This window comes from Diceros bicornis, chromosome 11, assembly GCF_020826845.1.
Source record: "Diceros bicornis minor isolate mBicDic1 chromosome 11, mDicBic1.mat.cur, whole genome shotgun sequence".
Lineage (NCBI taxonomy): Eukaryota > Metazoa > Chordata > Mammalia > Perissodactyla > Rhinocerotidae > Diceros > Diceros bicornis.
This window is the reverse complement of record NC_080750.1, coordinates 36,662,734-36,677,587: the sequence shown is the minus strand read 5'-3', so window position 1 is coordinate 36,677,587 and position 14,854 is coordinate 36,662,734. Positions and strand designations below refer to the sequence as shown.

The 14,854-nt window shown below is 40.9% G+C and overlaps 1 protein-coding gene across 2 annotated transcripts in view; it reads right to left on the bottom strand.

Annotated features, from left to right (window-relative positions):
* ARHGAP10 (Rho GTPase activating protein 10) overlaps positions 1-14,854 on the bottom strand; it is a 291,364-nt gene that overhangs the window by 219,193 nt on the left and 57,317 nt on the right. Inside the window, exon 1 of one of the 2 annotated variants that reach the window (XM_058550169.1) lies at positions 77-196. The exons of the other annotated variant lie outside the window; for it this stretch is intronic. Within the exon in view, the coding sequence (XP_058406152.1) occupies positions 77-107 (31 nt within the window). The 5' untranslated portion in view covers positions 108-196. Of the gene's footprint in view, positions 1-76; positions 197-14,854 lie in introns of those variants that run through there. 2 annotated transcript variants of the gene reach the window in all.

Sequence of the window (14,854 nt, the reverse complement as noted above, 5' to 3'; positions counted from 1 at the left end):
ATAACCATAAAACTTCTAGAAGATGATACAGGATTGTAATTTCTTACCCCTGGATTATGGAAGAAAAAGCACAAACCGTAACGTAAAACGTGATGGATTGCAAGCATGGTCACAATTCTGCACCCCTCCTAGTAGGCACTTCTCTTTTCAATGTGACTTTGCAGCTCCTCCAGCAATAGGTAGAATCCATCTTCCCACCCCTCGAATCTGGGCTGGAAAGTGACACTGTGCTAATCCAGAGCCTCCACCTCAAGAAACTTCGTACACCTCTGCCTGACTCTCTCGGAATCCCCCGGCCTCCATGTGAACAAGCCCAGGCTAGCCTGCTGGTTGATGACAGACTTGGGCCCAGTCCCCCTACTTACTGCCCCCTCGGTCACACAGCCAACACGCAGAAGCAGAGCTTCCCCATTCCCCACGGAGGTGGTTCAGATGAGACCATACTGAAATAAACAAACAGCTGCTGTTTAAGCCACTGGGTTTTGGGGTGATTTTTACAAAGCAACAGATAAACTAATATAGTACAATTAATAAAAATTGACTGTGTTAAAATTCTAAAGACATAAAAAGAGGATAAGCACACACCCAGAAGGTATAAATAACAGCTATAAATGAAAGAGGTAAGGTAGACACTCCAATAAAAAATTGAGCAAAACACTTGAAAAGGCCCTTCTCAAAAAGAAATAAAGGAAATCCAAATGACCTATAACCGCATGAAAAGGTGCTCAAACTCATTACTGATAATAAAAGTGAAAATTAAAACCTCAACATACCTCAATACAGTCATTACATTGTCAAAAATTAATAAGTCTGGCAACCCCAAATGTTGGTGTAACTCTGTATGTGGAGGAACAGAAATCCTCATATACTGTTTGCAAGAGTAAAAATTGGTATAATTACTTTTTAATTACTTTGGCATTTTCTAGCAAACTTGATGATATCCTACAACCAAGAAATTGGCCTTCGAGGTTCAATTCCCAAGATAAACTCTTGTACGCTTATAGACATGTACTAGAAAATCCATAGCAGAACTGATCACAGTAAAAGCTAAACACTAGAAAAAATACTGATCAACAGAACAAATGACTAAATTATAGTAGATTCATACACTATAGAGTAAAAATAACTATAAATTCATGTATCGATACAGATGAATCTCACAACTTAGAGAGAAAGAAGCAAGTCACAAAAGAATACACACACTGTGGTTCTTTCATATAAAGTTCAAAACAAGCTACACCAAACTGTATGTTTGGGTTTCATATACAGGCCACAAAATTATAGAACAGCAAGTGAATCATTATCTCAAAAGTCACACGATGTTTACCTGGGGTCAAGGGAGGGTGATGCAGTCAGAAAGCTACAAGGGGATTAAAGGTATTTTAATTCATAACCCAGTGGTGAGTCTGTAGATATCTGGTTTATCATTCTTCCTTAAAATGTATGTTTGTTTCATGTACTTCTGCATTTTTGCCATAGTTCCACAATTACAAAATAAAATTTTTAAAACCATAAACAAGTAAAGCCTAACTATTTAGGGCATTCCAAAGTAATTTAGTTTCTATTGCAATCTAGGTAAACATATAATTATTCTCTAAGATCTAGCTATACTGGCCTGCCCTTGGTTCACACACGCCAAACTCATTCCAGTCTGACAGCCTTAAACTTGCTGCTTCCTCCACTGAAATGTTCCTTCCCCAGCCCCCACCTTCACTTGGCTCACTCCTTCTCAACGCTGATGGCTCAGCTCATGAAATCCTCTTCCTCTCATCATCCTCTCCAAAATAGTGTCACCCCTTTGTCCTAAATCCTTCTCTCTTCTACTGCCGCTTTATATTTCTTCATTGCACTTATTACCTAAAATTACTTTATTTAGTAACATTTACTCATAGTTATCTATTTTCTCACTCTAGAATATCACGTCCCTGAGGCAACCACCAAACAGGGACTACAACAGGGTTTTTCTTTTTAAATTTATTTCATGCATCTATTTCCAAATATTAATAGTGAGTTTATTATCATTTTTAATAACTTTATATTATTCCATTTTGCTAATGTTTGCTCTGCTAGTTCTCAATAGGGAGAATGACTTGATCAAAGTCACGGACCTCTTTAGACTGCTAGTAGTAAGTCCCGGAGGCAAAGGATCAATTCCCTGGTCTCTCGAGCTTCCACTAATGTCCTTTCCATCACATCATTCCAACTTGCAGATTTAACTTTATTCCCAGGTCCCTTGCCCAGATCTCAACTTGTTATCTGACTGGCTCTAACGCAGAATTCTAACTAAATGGAAAATTCATATATGTGTGCCTCCCATGCCCTGCATCCTCTCCTGCCTACTAATTGCTATGAATTAACCCTACTCTTCCGAAACACCTTCAAGGCTGGCAGATATTGGTGGATAACGCCAAGCCTGAGTGTGCACAAAGCTACCTTAAAAGAAATAATGTGATTTGCGCTCTTTCAAATGAACTTGCCACTCTAGAGGTCTTCAATCTGCAGACAAATGGAAGAGAAAACACAGGAAATATAACTCTTCCTGGGGTTAGGAGCAGTTTGAGAGATGAGGAATTGGAGACGTAGGACATCACGAGGAGAGATCAAAGCACAGTTTAAATCCAGGTTCAGAGCGCCTCTATACACTGGCCCAAATGGCCACTGCTAGTCCTTGATGATTTTACAAAAGAGAAAATTATTTCTTACAGCATAGCCACCTGTTAACAGTTTTCAGTTAAGACCATGAACTATTAGACACATACAGACACTTGGAGGGGGTGAATGGGAAACCTCTCTATTCAGGTTGCTTTACTTTGACTGCACCTCTAGGCAGCCCTGTGGGTATGTTACAACCCCTTAAGTTACAAGCTTGGCCCTGGTAATAAAGTTGTAACTATCATCTGCAACTTCCCACCCCATCAACCAGAGCACTAATAGGGACACTTGAGCAAATGTGGCATGTTCTATAATTCTGGGCTTGAAAAGAAAAGTGAAACAGCAAATAAATGCACCTTTCTCACTCATTAAATTTGAAATACAGGATTCTTCACAAACCCACATTGGATTCTAAAATAGGCAACTTGCACCTAGAAGCTCACATTCCTCTGCATGTAGAGACCCAAATAACTAGATTATCAAATATGCAAAAGCTCTGCCAAGGGAAGCTCTGCCACCCATCCTGCACATCAAAACACGTACCAAAATTCTTCAACGTTTTATTTAGAGAGGAACAGCGTACAGATTCTAAGAACTTAATATCTTTCATGCCAGATTCATGCCAAGGAAATAATGCTGATGTTAATCCAAGTACCTTGGAAGTGAAACAAAATTCCTCTAGGACTGCGGACTGGCTTCATATTTTCCTTCACATTTTCCAGATTTACAAAACTAGCAGCAGCACTATATCAAAGAACAGCATTACGGCATCTCGGAACAAGTCAAAAAAGAATGTAAATAACTCATTTTGTAGATTTAAAAGATAGTGCAAACATCTTACAAGCCCAAACGCATTACTGGACTAGTTGAGGCTTGAAGGCCAAATCATAGGCTGTTCCAGGAGCGGCTCAAGGGCCAGCATAGTCTCTGGAGCTGTTAGGTGAAGGCATTCCTGGCCCTAACTACCCAATTCCAGCCCAACTGGAGTGTCTATGCAGTGAGTTCTTCTTAATCACAGGATAAGCTCCTTCTCAAGTCACTAGAATGACTTGATTGACACATTTATGGGGTAAAAGGACAAGCTGAGTCCACGAAGATGCATATGCCTCAAAATAAATGCATAAACCTGGAATGCAGGACTCAAGACCCAATACTGCACATGACAGGCAACCAGATACCGGTTCACAAAATAACCAGTCAATTACAAAGAACACTTAAGAAGGGAGTGATCTGGGCACTGCAGAGAATCCCACAGGCAGGTCCACACCGGAGACTACCACCCAACCTCCGCTACATCTTATGCCCGACTTCAGCCGCACAGGACCCATTCAGTAAATGCAAAGAGTCTACTCGGGCTGGGTTCTGCGTAGAGAGACAGTACCTGCCACAACAGGCTATCACATGAGAAGGGCATGCTGGCCATCACCCAGCCTACTGGCTTTCAACTGTCTTTCGCCATAGATCCCTCTGTTCAAAGGAAATCTTATTTACAGTGAGAACAAGAAAAACAGTAACACTTATGTATTCATTTCCTAGTGGTGCTGTAACGAATTACCACAAACTTAGTGGCTTAAAACAATACAAATTTATTATCTCATAGTTCTGGAGGTGAGAAGTCTAAAATGGGTCTCACAGAGCTGCCTTCCTTCTGGAGGTTCTAGGGGAGAATTCATTTTCTTGCCTTTTCCAGCTTGTAGAAGGTGCCCAAATTCCTCGGCTCATGGCCTCCAGCCCTCCAATTGCATCACTCTGACCTCTGCTTCTGTCATCACATCTCCTTCTTTGACTCTCTTAAGGACCACTGTGATTACAATGGGCCCACCATGATAACCCAAAATAATCTCACCATCTCAAGATCCTTAATCTCATCTGCAAAGTCCCTTCTGCCATGTAAAATAACATATTCACAGGTTCCAGGAATTAGGAAGGGACATCTTTGGAGGGCCATTATTCTGCCTACCATACCTTATAATATCAGGTACTCCCCTAACCACTTTACATTTATTGATTCATTTTAAGTATCACAACAACTGTAAGAGGCAGGTACTATTATTATGCCCACCTTACAGAAGAGGAAATAGACACACACACAGGTTAAGTAACTTGCCCAAGACCATACAACCAGTAAGTAGTACAACCAAGAGATAATCAAAGCTGCTCAGGTAGAGGTAGCATGAAGAACCTCGTTCAATTGGTCCCCATCTCCCACAGACTGCTCCCCGATGAGACTGCACCCTACAGAACCCAATCTGAAAATCACTGACAGAGTCTCTCACCTTCACTTTATAGTTGGGAAATGAAAGCACAACTTTGGACAATTAGCTCAATTTCATAAACCTAGTTCAAGGAGAGCTCTAACTGGAATCCAGGTTTTAGGATAGAATCCTAGTTTTTGTATAACCTCTGAGGCACAGAATGACAGTAACAGGTGCACCTGTTAGTGAGGAACACATGGTCCAGCAGTTGGACAGCTGCAAAGGAGAAAGGTTGCAAAGGACGTGTGTGTGTGTGTGTGTGTGTGTGTGTGTGTGTTTGGGGGTAAGGTGAATTGCTTAAGTATGAAAAAGAATATCCAGGCCAACACACTCCCAACCTCCACCTTCTCTAATTATACTTCATAGAAAACAAGAATGGCTGATGGGACAACAAAGATTGTAATGACAAGACTGCATGCTGCCAATTAGGATGGCATGACATTTCCAGAGAAGTGCCTAAATCTGAGCATCAAAAACTGGTGGTCCTATAGACTTATTTGGCCATCCTTTTCATTAAGATTTTTTTGTGTGTGTGAGGAAGATCAGCCCTGAGCTAACATCCATGCTAATCCTCCTCTTTTTGCTGAGGAAGACCAGCTCTGAGCTAACATCCATTGCCAATCCTCCCCCCTTTTTTTCCCCAAAGCCCCAGTAGATAGTTGTATGTCACAGCTGCACATCCTTCCAGTTGCTGCATGTGGGACGCTGCCTCAGCATGGCCGGAGAAGCGGTGCGTCGGTGAGCGCCCGGGATCCGAACCCGGGCCGCCAGTAGCGGAGCGTGCGCACCCAACCGCTAAGCCACAGGGCCGGCCCTTCATTAAGATTTTAATTTCAATCTCTCAAACCCTCTGGTTACAGCTGGTCCCACCACTCTCTACTGTCTTCTACTCATCAGCCTCACATATTTAAAATATCTGTCTGGCCCCTGGAGGCATTTGGATTTCAAGTCCTGACCTAAATTAACGAACTTTAGCAGGGACCATAATTTTAGATACAATCTAGTCGGAACGTAATCTTAGAGACAATCTAGTCTAACAATCCTATTTTACAGATGAGAAATCAAAGGCACAGTAAACTAGAGGCAGTGTGGTTTATGAAAAGGAAAAAGGCTCTATAACTTTACAGACCGGGTTCAAATACCAGCTCTGCCATATCCCAGGTATGTGGCTTTGGGCAAGACACATAGTTTGTATTGGATTTCCCATCTATAAACTGAAAATAACCAGAATGTCACATCTAACTAGCATGGGACCTCTCACTTTCCCTCATCAAGCAAACTGCTTGACCCAGAGCCCTCGCTTCCTACCTGGCAGGTTTTCTAGCACATGACGGTACTCAAAGTTCCTTAGGGCTGAATGAATAGGGATGGGCAGCTGACCCAAGAACAGCCCCCACAGGCCAGCCAGAGACACAGGCACATGGAATACGTATGTACAAAGAGAAAGAGAGAAAGTAAATGCCACAAAATGTTAAACAATTGATGAGTCTAGGAAAGGGTATATAGTTTATTATTCTATGCTTGCAACTTTTATAGCAAATTTTTAAAAATAATGTAGTACAAAAGAATAAAATGATCACAATTTTATTTATTAAAATGAAAGAAACAAGCACACACACACCCATGAATCAATGAACCATTCTGTTCTCCTTCATCCCATCTACCCTCACCTCATTCCTCTACTTCCAGCAACCCAAGTGGCCAGAATTCCAGTGTTCCTTTCTCAGCATCCCTTTCCTTATTCTCTACAGCCACGTTCCACTTGTGTTGTTTATTTATCCAAATATTTGCCAGGCAGTGTTCTAGGCAAAGGAGATATAGCAACAAATAAATCACACAAATTAGGGTGAGAAGGGAAGACAGGCCAAGTTGGGAGGGGGTGTTTGAGAGAAGACAGATAATAAAACATAAGTAAACTACATGGTACGCTGGGAGCTGGTCTAAGTGCCACAGAGAAAAATGAAGAAAGGTTAGGGGAATGCAAATGCCTGGGGAGAGGCTGGGCAGATCCGAGTAGATCTCACAGAAAAGACGGCATTCAAGCAAAGACTTGAAAGACGCAAGGAGCAAGTCCCACAGACAACTGTGGAGCAGCCTTTCCAGACAGAGGGAGCAGTCCTGCACAGGCCTGATGCAGGATGGCAAAAGGCCAGTATGGCCAAAGCTGACTGAGGGAGGGACAGCGAGAGTAACAGGTAAGAAGATCAACGGTAATGGCGGCCAGTTCAAGAAGGACTTGAGCTTTTATTATGAGTAAGATGGGGAGCTTCTGGAGTGTTCTGAGCAAAGCAGAGACATGATCTGACATTTAGCAGCATCACTCTGGCTGCTGTGCTGGGAACAGACTGAAGGTGGAGAAGAGTGGCAGCAGGAAGACAAGTTAGGAGGCTACTGCCCTGATCCAGGTGAGAGAGGATGGTGCTTCTTTAAAGAATTTCTGGAAACTGTGCCAACAACTGGTGAGACTCAGAGTTTTCAACCTAAACATGTAGGGGGATCTAAGGGCAAAAACTTCCCCAAGAAGAGCAATCACCTTTGAAACTTGCCTTCAATGCCAAGAAAGCCTGGTTTATAAGTGCTGCAGTGATTAGTAGAGTGTTCTTGCTCCCCTGTGTTATGGGTTCAATTGCGTCCCCTCCAAATTCATATGTTGGAGTCCTAATACCCAGTATCTCAGAATGTGAATTTATTTGGAGATAGGATCTTTATAAATGTAATCAAGTTAAAATGAGGTCATTAGGGTCATTAGGCCCTAATCTAATATGACTGGTATCCTTTTAAAAGGGGAAATTTGGACACAGGAATATGCATACAGGGAAGACAAGGTGAAGAGACATACGGAGAACACGTCCATCTACAAGCCAAGCAGAGAGGCCTGGAACAGATCCTTCTCACACACCAACTCTGCTAACAACTTGATCTTGGACTTCTAGTCTCCAGGACTGTCAGACAATGAATGTCTGTTGTTGAAGCCACTGAGTCCACGGTGCTTTGTTATGACAGCCACAGCAAAACAATACACCATGATTCTTCCCCCCCCCCCAAAAATAGGATAACTTTGGAGTTAAAAGCAATATACAGATATGAACACTATTTGCAAGTATTGTTTTTATAGCTCAGGGATTTAAACTCAGTGATAAAACAGTATTATTCAAACATTTGAATACTGAATATAGTAACTTGGCAAAGAAAGTGGTTTCCAAAATGTCCTAAGCAAGAGGAAACAAAAAGAAAAACAAAACCACATACAGGGGATAATGTCAAGACAAGCTACCTTGTTAACCACAGCATACGCTTAAGGCCCAAAGTAAATATCCGTAGGGATTTAGATGTCAGTTGTTCATCTGGCTTAATGAATGTGAGCTTTTCCACTCTTCTGCCACTGGAGTATCATCATTTCAAGGCACAAACGAGAAACTTAGTTGCCAACCAAAGCCAAGAGTTACTGTCTAACTCTTCCATTTCTCTTAAACGTTTTGATATTTATTTCCTTCAAAATAATTTTTTTTTTTAAGTAAAACAAGACTCACTCTAAGGAGGGGATAAAACCTCCTCTTTTGTGCCCCAAGTTAAACTAGGATCACAAGAGCTAAAATAAAATTCTCTGAAAATACTGCACTATATTATTGTTTTTATAAACGCAAAAGAAATTTGTCAATTTGCTATACCAGGTTATTTGCATTCTCCCCTTCTTCGGAGGGAAGAGATGTGACAGTGAATGATGGGTGAAAGTTCCCCCATTTTTTCTCCCCTACTAGTATATGAAAGGGCTCATTTACCCATACACTTGAAAATATTGAATTTCATTATTTAAAATAGTATTGGCCATCAGCTACTCAGGTAGCTAGTAGGAATACTGTCAATAGCAGTAGTCCCAACCTCTGAAAATTTGACATATTTTACAAACAACGTAAGGTTAGCTGTCCCTTGGAAAAGCCTTACCACAAAGTTCCTTGGCCTACAGTATAGCGCAGTGATTGAGAGTATGGGTTCTGGCATCAGACAGACCAGGGATCACACACCAGTGTCACCAGTGACCAGGTGGCTGACCCTGGGCAGGTGACAACCCTTCCAAGCTTCAGTTTCTTCACTGACAACTTGGGAATAATACTGGATTTTATATAACAAATTGTAGTAAAGGAAAACAATGAATCAAATATTACTAAGTTATCCTGTCTGGGTGACAGAGAATGGCGGAACCATTGAAAAAAAATAAATAAATAAGGGAAGCCAAGAGAGAAGCCAACTCAAGATGAGGAAACAAATAAATGCATTTTAGATATTTCAGAAAGCAGGAGATTAACAGAAATTCTGAAAGCAGCTGCAGATAAAGGTCAAGGCCAGAGATTTTAATTATCAGTTATCTGCAGAAAGGCGATTAAAGTGAAATCAAGAGTGATTTTTTTTTTTTTTGTGCGAGGAGATCAGCCCTGAGCTAACATCCGATGCCAATCCTCTTTTTTTTGCTGAGGAAGACTGGCCCTGGGATAACATCTGTGACCATCTTCCTCCACTTTATATGAGATGGCGCCACAGCATGGTTTGGCAAGCAGTGCGTCGGTGCGTGCCCGGGATCTGAACCGGCGAACCCCGGGCCGCTGCAGCGGAGCACGCGCACTTAACCGCTGGCGCCACCGGGCTGGCTCCTAAAGAGTGATTTTTAGAAGGAAAAGGTATAGAAAATCTAGAGCTGAGAACATAGAAGTAAACCATGAAGGAGACTCACAAATGGAGAAAGAGGGAAGCAGAGGAAAAGACAAAGAAAAGGCAGCCAAGATGAGGTACAAGAAGTGGCAGAACCAGAGAAGACACAAAATTGAGAATGCTCAAAAGTGCCAAATGTTTTGTAAGACTGTCAGATTTGGCAAGAAGCAGTTCTCTGACAAATCATCCTGATTCCTCCCTTTCCCTTAACCCATCACATCCACTCTCCATCCACAATATCCTGTGGATCTGCTCACTTCTCCGTCTCCACTGTTAACACAGCCACCATCATCTCCTGACTGGTCACTCTGCTCCACTCGTTCCCCTTCAGCCCCATTCCCACATAGCAGCAAAATTTAACTGGAAATATAAATTGGATCTCCTTACTCCTCAGTTTACATCCATCCCTATCATCCTGTTGTATTTAGGATAAAACCCAAACTCCTCACCAAAGGTCTAAAATACCCTGCGTGATCTGGTCTCAGCTTAGCTCCCCAGCTTGATTCACCCTCCAATCTCACCCAACTCCAGCTTCACCAGCTTCCCTTCTATTCCTGGGGGGTGGGGGTGGGGGGATACCAGAGTTCTTTCCTTCCTTGGGGTCTTTGTACAGAGCCTGCCTTCCGCCTGAAACGCTCATCTCTCATGTCCTCCAAAACTCAAGCACAACCTGCATTAGAAACCCCCAGCATCCCTCCACACTCCAGTGGGCTCGCCTCTGACTGCTTAATAACCGGCTCCACACTTACAGACGTGTGTATATACAGTAGACGCACGTAGCCGCAGTGTCTACAGTTCGTAACTTCAATTGGTTTTCATCTCAAATCAGGAGATAGCTAAAAAGGCCACACATTAAGATGTATAAGAAATCACTGTCTATATATTGGTTAAAAATCCACATGTCCCTAAAACATATTTTCCAGTTAAATTTTTTATTACTATTAATCTAAATTTAATTACACTACTGATTCCCCCTTTCCCCAACCAAAACTATACACACATACAAGCAAAGGAAGGATAAGGACCCTTGTTAACTTTTTTGGCCCATTAATAACTACCAGGCTCCAGTTCAAAGGACACTTAGCAAGAGATCAGCTAACATCCTTTATTCACCAAACTATGTCACAGAAAGTAAATCTGTCACAGAGACAGCATAGAAGGAAAGAAAAAGCTGAATCAGAGATGGAAAGCTCCCAAAAGGAAATATTGGATTTCATTTTTCCACAAACTAATAAAACCAAGACATAAAATAAATATAAATCTTGTAAACTTAAGCACCTAGAAACCCAAAGATTAAATCTGTAAGTTATGAACTTGACTGATAGACATCCTCATATCAAGCCTGAATGATACCTCAGCACTTGACCACGACTTCATAATTCCTGGAGGTAGGTAATGGGTACACGGGAGTTTACTATTCCATTTGCTCAACTTTTTCCAAAATTGGTTTTCTGGTACTTTCTAATCTTTAATTTTTATTTCCTTGATTACAGGTATTTCTATGGTATAAATTGCCATTAATGGACTGTCTTTATTTTCTCTATCTACTCTGACAAGTTTGATATATAATAATTTTAAGTATTTTCCCTCTTACTTTTGTGCCCTCTTTTTTGTTTTTTTTTTGAGTTTTAAAAAAATATATTTATAGAGATATAATTCTTTTCTTTTTTTTTAATTTTTTGTTTATTGCAGTAACATTGGTTTATAACATTGTAAAAATTTCAGGTGTACATCATTGTACTTCTATTTCTGCATAGATTACATCATGTTCACCACCAAAGTACTAATTACAACCCATCACCACACACATGTACCGAATTATCCCTTTCACCCTCCTCCCTCCCCCCTTCCCCTCTGGTAACCACCAGTCCAATCTCTGTCCCTATGTGTTTGTTTATTGTTGTTATTATCTACTACTTAATGAAGGAAATCATGCGGTATTTGACCTTCTCCCTCTGACTTATTTCACTTTGCATTATACCCTCAATGTCCATCCATGATGTCACAAATGGCTGGATTTCATCGTTTCTTATGACTGAGTAGTAGTCCATTGTGTATATATACCACAGCTTCTTTATCCATTCATCCCTTGATGTGTGCCCTCTTTTTTGGATTATGATTTGAATTCTATATATATTTAGGTAGTCAAATTTTTTCCATTATTTTGAAGAAGTTTCTTCTGTCATTTGCACGCTTAAAAAGCATCCATCCTTTTACATACCTGAGCATTTTAGAAGAAAAATTGAATACTTCCAACTGTCCTAAATTTTATTTAAGAAAAAAAAAAACTTAATTCTGGCATCTCTGAGTTATTCTGTTCCTTTGTCTCTCTTTCTGTGCCACATTTTTCCCCCAAAGCCCTAGTACATAGTTGTACATCCTAGTTGTAGGTCCTTTTAGTTGTTCTATGTGGGATGTTGCCTCAGCACGGCTTGATGAGCAGCACGTAGGTCTGCACCCCGGATCCGAACCGGCAAATCCGGGGCCACCAAAGCAGAGTGCGCAAACTTAACCACTATGCCACTGGGCCGTCCCCAGTGCCACATTTTAAACTATGGTCTCATGTCACACTTTTTATTACCTAATACAACCAATCACTCCTATTATTTTTCTTTACCAGAACTTTCTTTACCATTTCATAATTCTTCCTAACAACGATAAGCATCTACTATTATGCTGGGTATATTATATAAAATCACTCCTAATCCTTAGAATCATCGTAAAAGGTAAATATTATAGCCCCAGTTTATAGATGGAGTGGGGGGGGAAGGTACTTAAAGAAGTGAAATAGGTCACACAATAAAACCAGAACTAAACGCAGGTCTCTCTGATTCCCAACTCATAATCTTTTCATTCCCAAACTCTGGCAGAGTTACTTGCTCTCAGAGTAAATGGCACTGGGCTACTGAGTTTAATTGACATATCAAATTAGTGTAGCATCCTCTCAGCTAGTTTCAAATCTACCAGAGGCTTGGAAACCTGATAGCCACACTGCTAAGAACTGAGTGGCAAAGGAAGTTTTGTGGTACCCGCAGGCGATGCTACTCAAAGTGCCAGCCCCTGAACTGTTGGTCACAGGGTCTCTGAGAGACAAGGAATTTGGGCAGAATTAACTGAGTCACTGAGCACATTGTTTAGTTTGGCTGATATTTTTTTCCAGCAAGACTTCGATAAAGGAAGCAAACTCCTTATCTCATCATAACCAACAATCCGCAGACTAGCATCAGTCTACAGGCCACACTTTCAGTAGCACTGACCCAGAGCAGCGTTTTTCAAAGTGCCATTTGTGACTTAATGGGTGATAAAATCAGTATACTGAGCCACACCAGCATTGTTTAATACAAGAGGAAAGAAAGAAAACAGAGGTGTCTGGTCTAGCAAGTTGAAGATGGGTAGGGCTATTACTCTACTCTGGTGTAGAAACACTTTTGGACAAACCTAGTAGTTCTTGTGAGGTAAACAAACATAAATGAAGAGCTCATTGCGTGAAGTTATAAATTTTATAAGTAAACACACATTTCAATATAATAAAGGGCTCATTGAGTGGAAAAAATTGTGTATGCACAAAACTTGTGGGCTTCTTTTAAGTGTACCGTGTTGGACTGAGATAGTTCTTGCATTAGCACTTTATATTAGCATAAGGTTTACCAGGCTTGTTATCCAGTCTATAAGCAATACTATATGAGTAAGATAATTAATTCTAACTTCTAGATTATTCTTTGCTTTGGTTTTCTAAGAACTAGCTTTTTAAAAAATGGAAAAGCTGATGAATAGAATTTAGATACCCAACTTTTACACACCATATCCAAACCTCCATACAGCAAGGGAGAGTCCCAAGCCATGGCAACGAGGCATTTGGAGACTGCTACGAAAAGGAGAAATGGGTTGCCGGAGATAATACAGAAATAGCAACACAGCACAGTAATTTAAAAGCTCCCACTCCCTATAACCAGCTGGCCACAGATTCACTTTCCAGGCCACTGCAGGCATCTAAGTTTGGATCCTTGACACACACGGTCTCTAACATAGGTAACCAACCGCTCTGCAAGACAGAGGTTGCACTTACAACTCTAGAAATGAGGGAAGAGACACAGAAAAGGTAGGTGAAGATTCAAGTTCAGAAATGCCCCTTTCTACAGATGGTATTATATACAGCATAAAACATGGTTACTTTTTATAAGCTTGTTTTTGTGTTTTTATTTTTGGGTTTTTTTTTTTTTTTTAAGAAATAATATTCCCTGTGTAAGAAAACCATCGGGGACTGTGTTTAGTTTGGACAACATTTTAAAGGGACAGTGGCAAAACTGAACATCCAAGAAAATGTTATCAGGATGACGGAGTCCAAATATCCCATTGATTAAGATGCAATTTTGAGAAGGTGGAATCATAACTTCTGTTTTCTGAATTTTGAGGGACATTAATTAGAACAATTCTTAAATTCTTTTCCATGGTCCTAGAGATTCATCCAAAAGCCAATACATATACGCAGAAGCTAAAGGGAGCATATTTGTTTTAGGGTAAAGCAGAACTTGCCAACTATCATACAACGGGCTGCCTCACTGCAGGCAATTATGAGACATCACCACTACCTATATTACAAAGACACCCTGCTGCGGGTGGGAGTCAGAACAGTGGTCCAAAAAGGTCCTGTCCAATGCTAACACTCTTTGATTCTGGGCCAATGAACAGACAGTGAATTATGAGCACTAACACTACTATCTCATCTTTAGCATCATAGCTCACCTACATACATTACGGATTGGAGCAGACAGTTTGAAAACTTAACCATCATACTGTACAGGATTTTTTATGAAACTGTACTCCAAATTCTAAACAACTGATTATAGCATATGGATTGCATATTGCTAGAGTTTTACCATGAGTGATGGGAAGAGTTCTCCAAAGCCCAATATGTTTAATTCCCTTCTTCAGTAGAGATCAGAGATTTTGCTTTTCAGCAAGACTACATAAGTAGGGCAGAGGAAGAAAAAAACAAAAGCAGAAAGAGAGTCACAAGTGCACAAGGGGAGAAGTGAGGCAATGCCAGCCTTTCCTCAGGCCCCTTAGGTCCTCATTCCCAAATGACATTAAACAGAGCCAGTGTTTAATCCTATTTATTGTACCTCGTTCTTGCTGTGGCTCAGGGTAAGTCTCAGGGGAAGAAGTAAATGCTTCCTATCTCAGATCTCCAAAGAGTTTTGGCATCAGTTCAGCTCTGACCCTGTTTTACATAAAACTCTGGA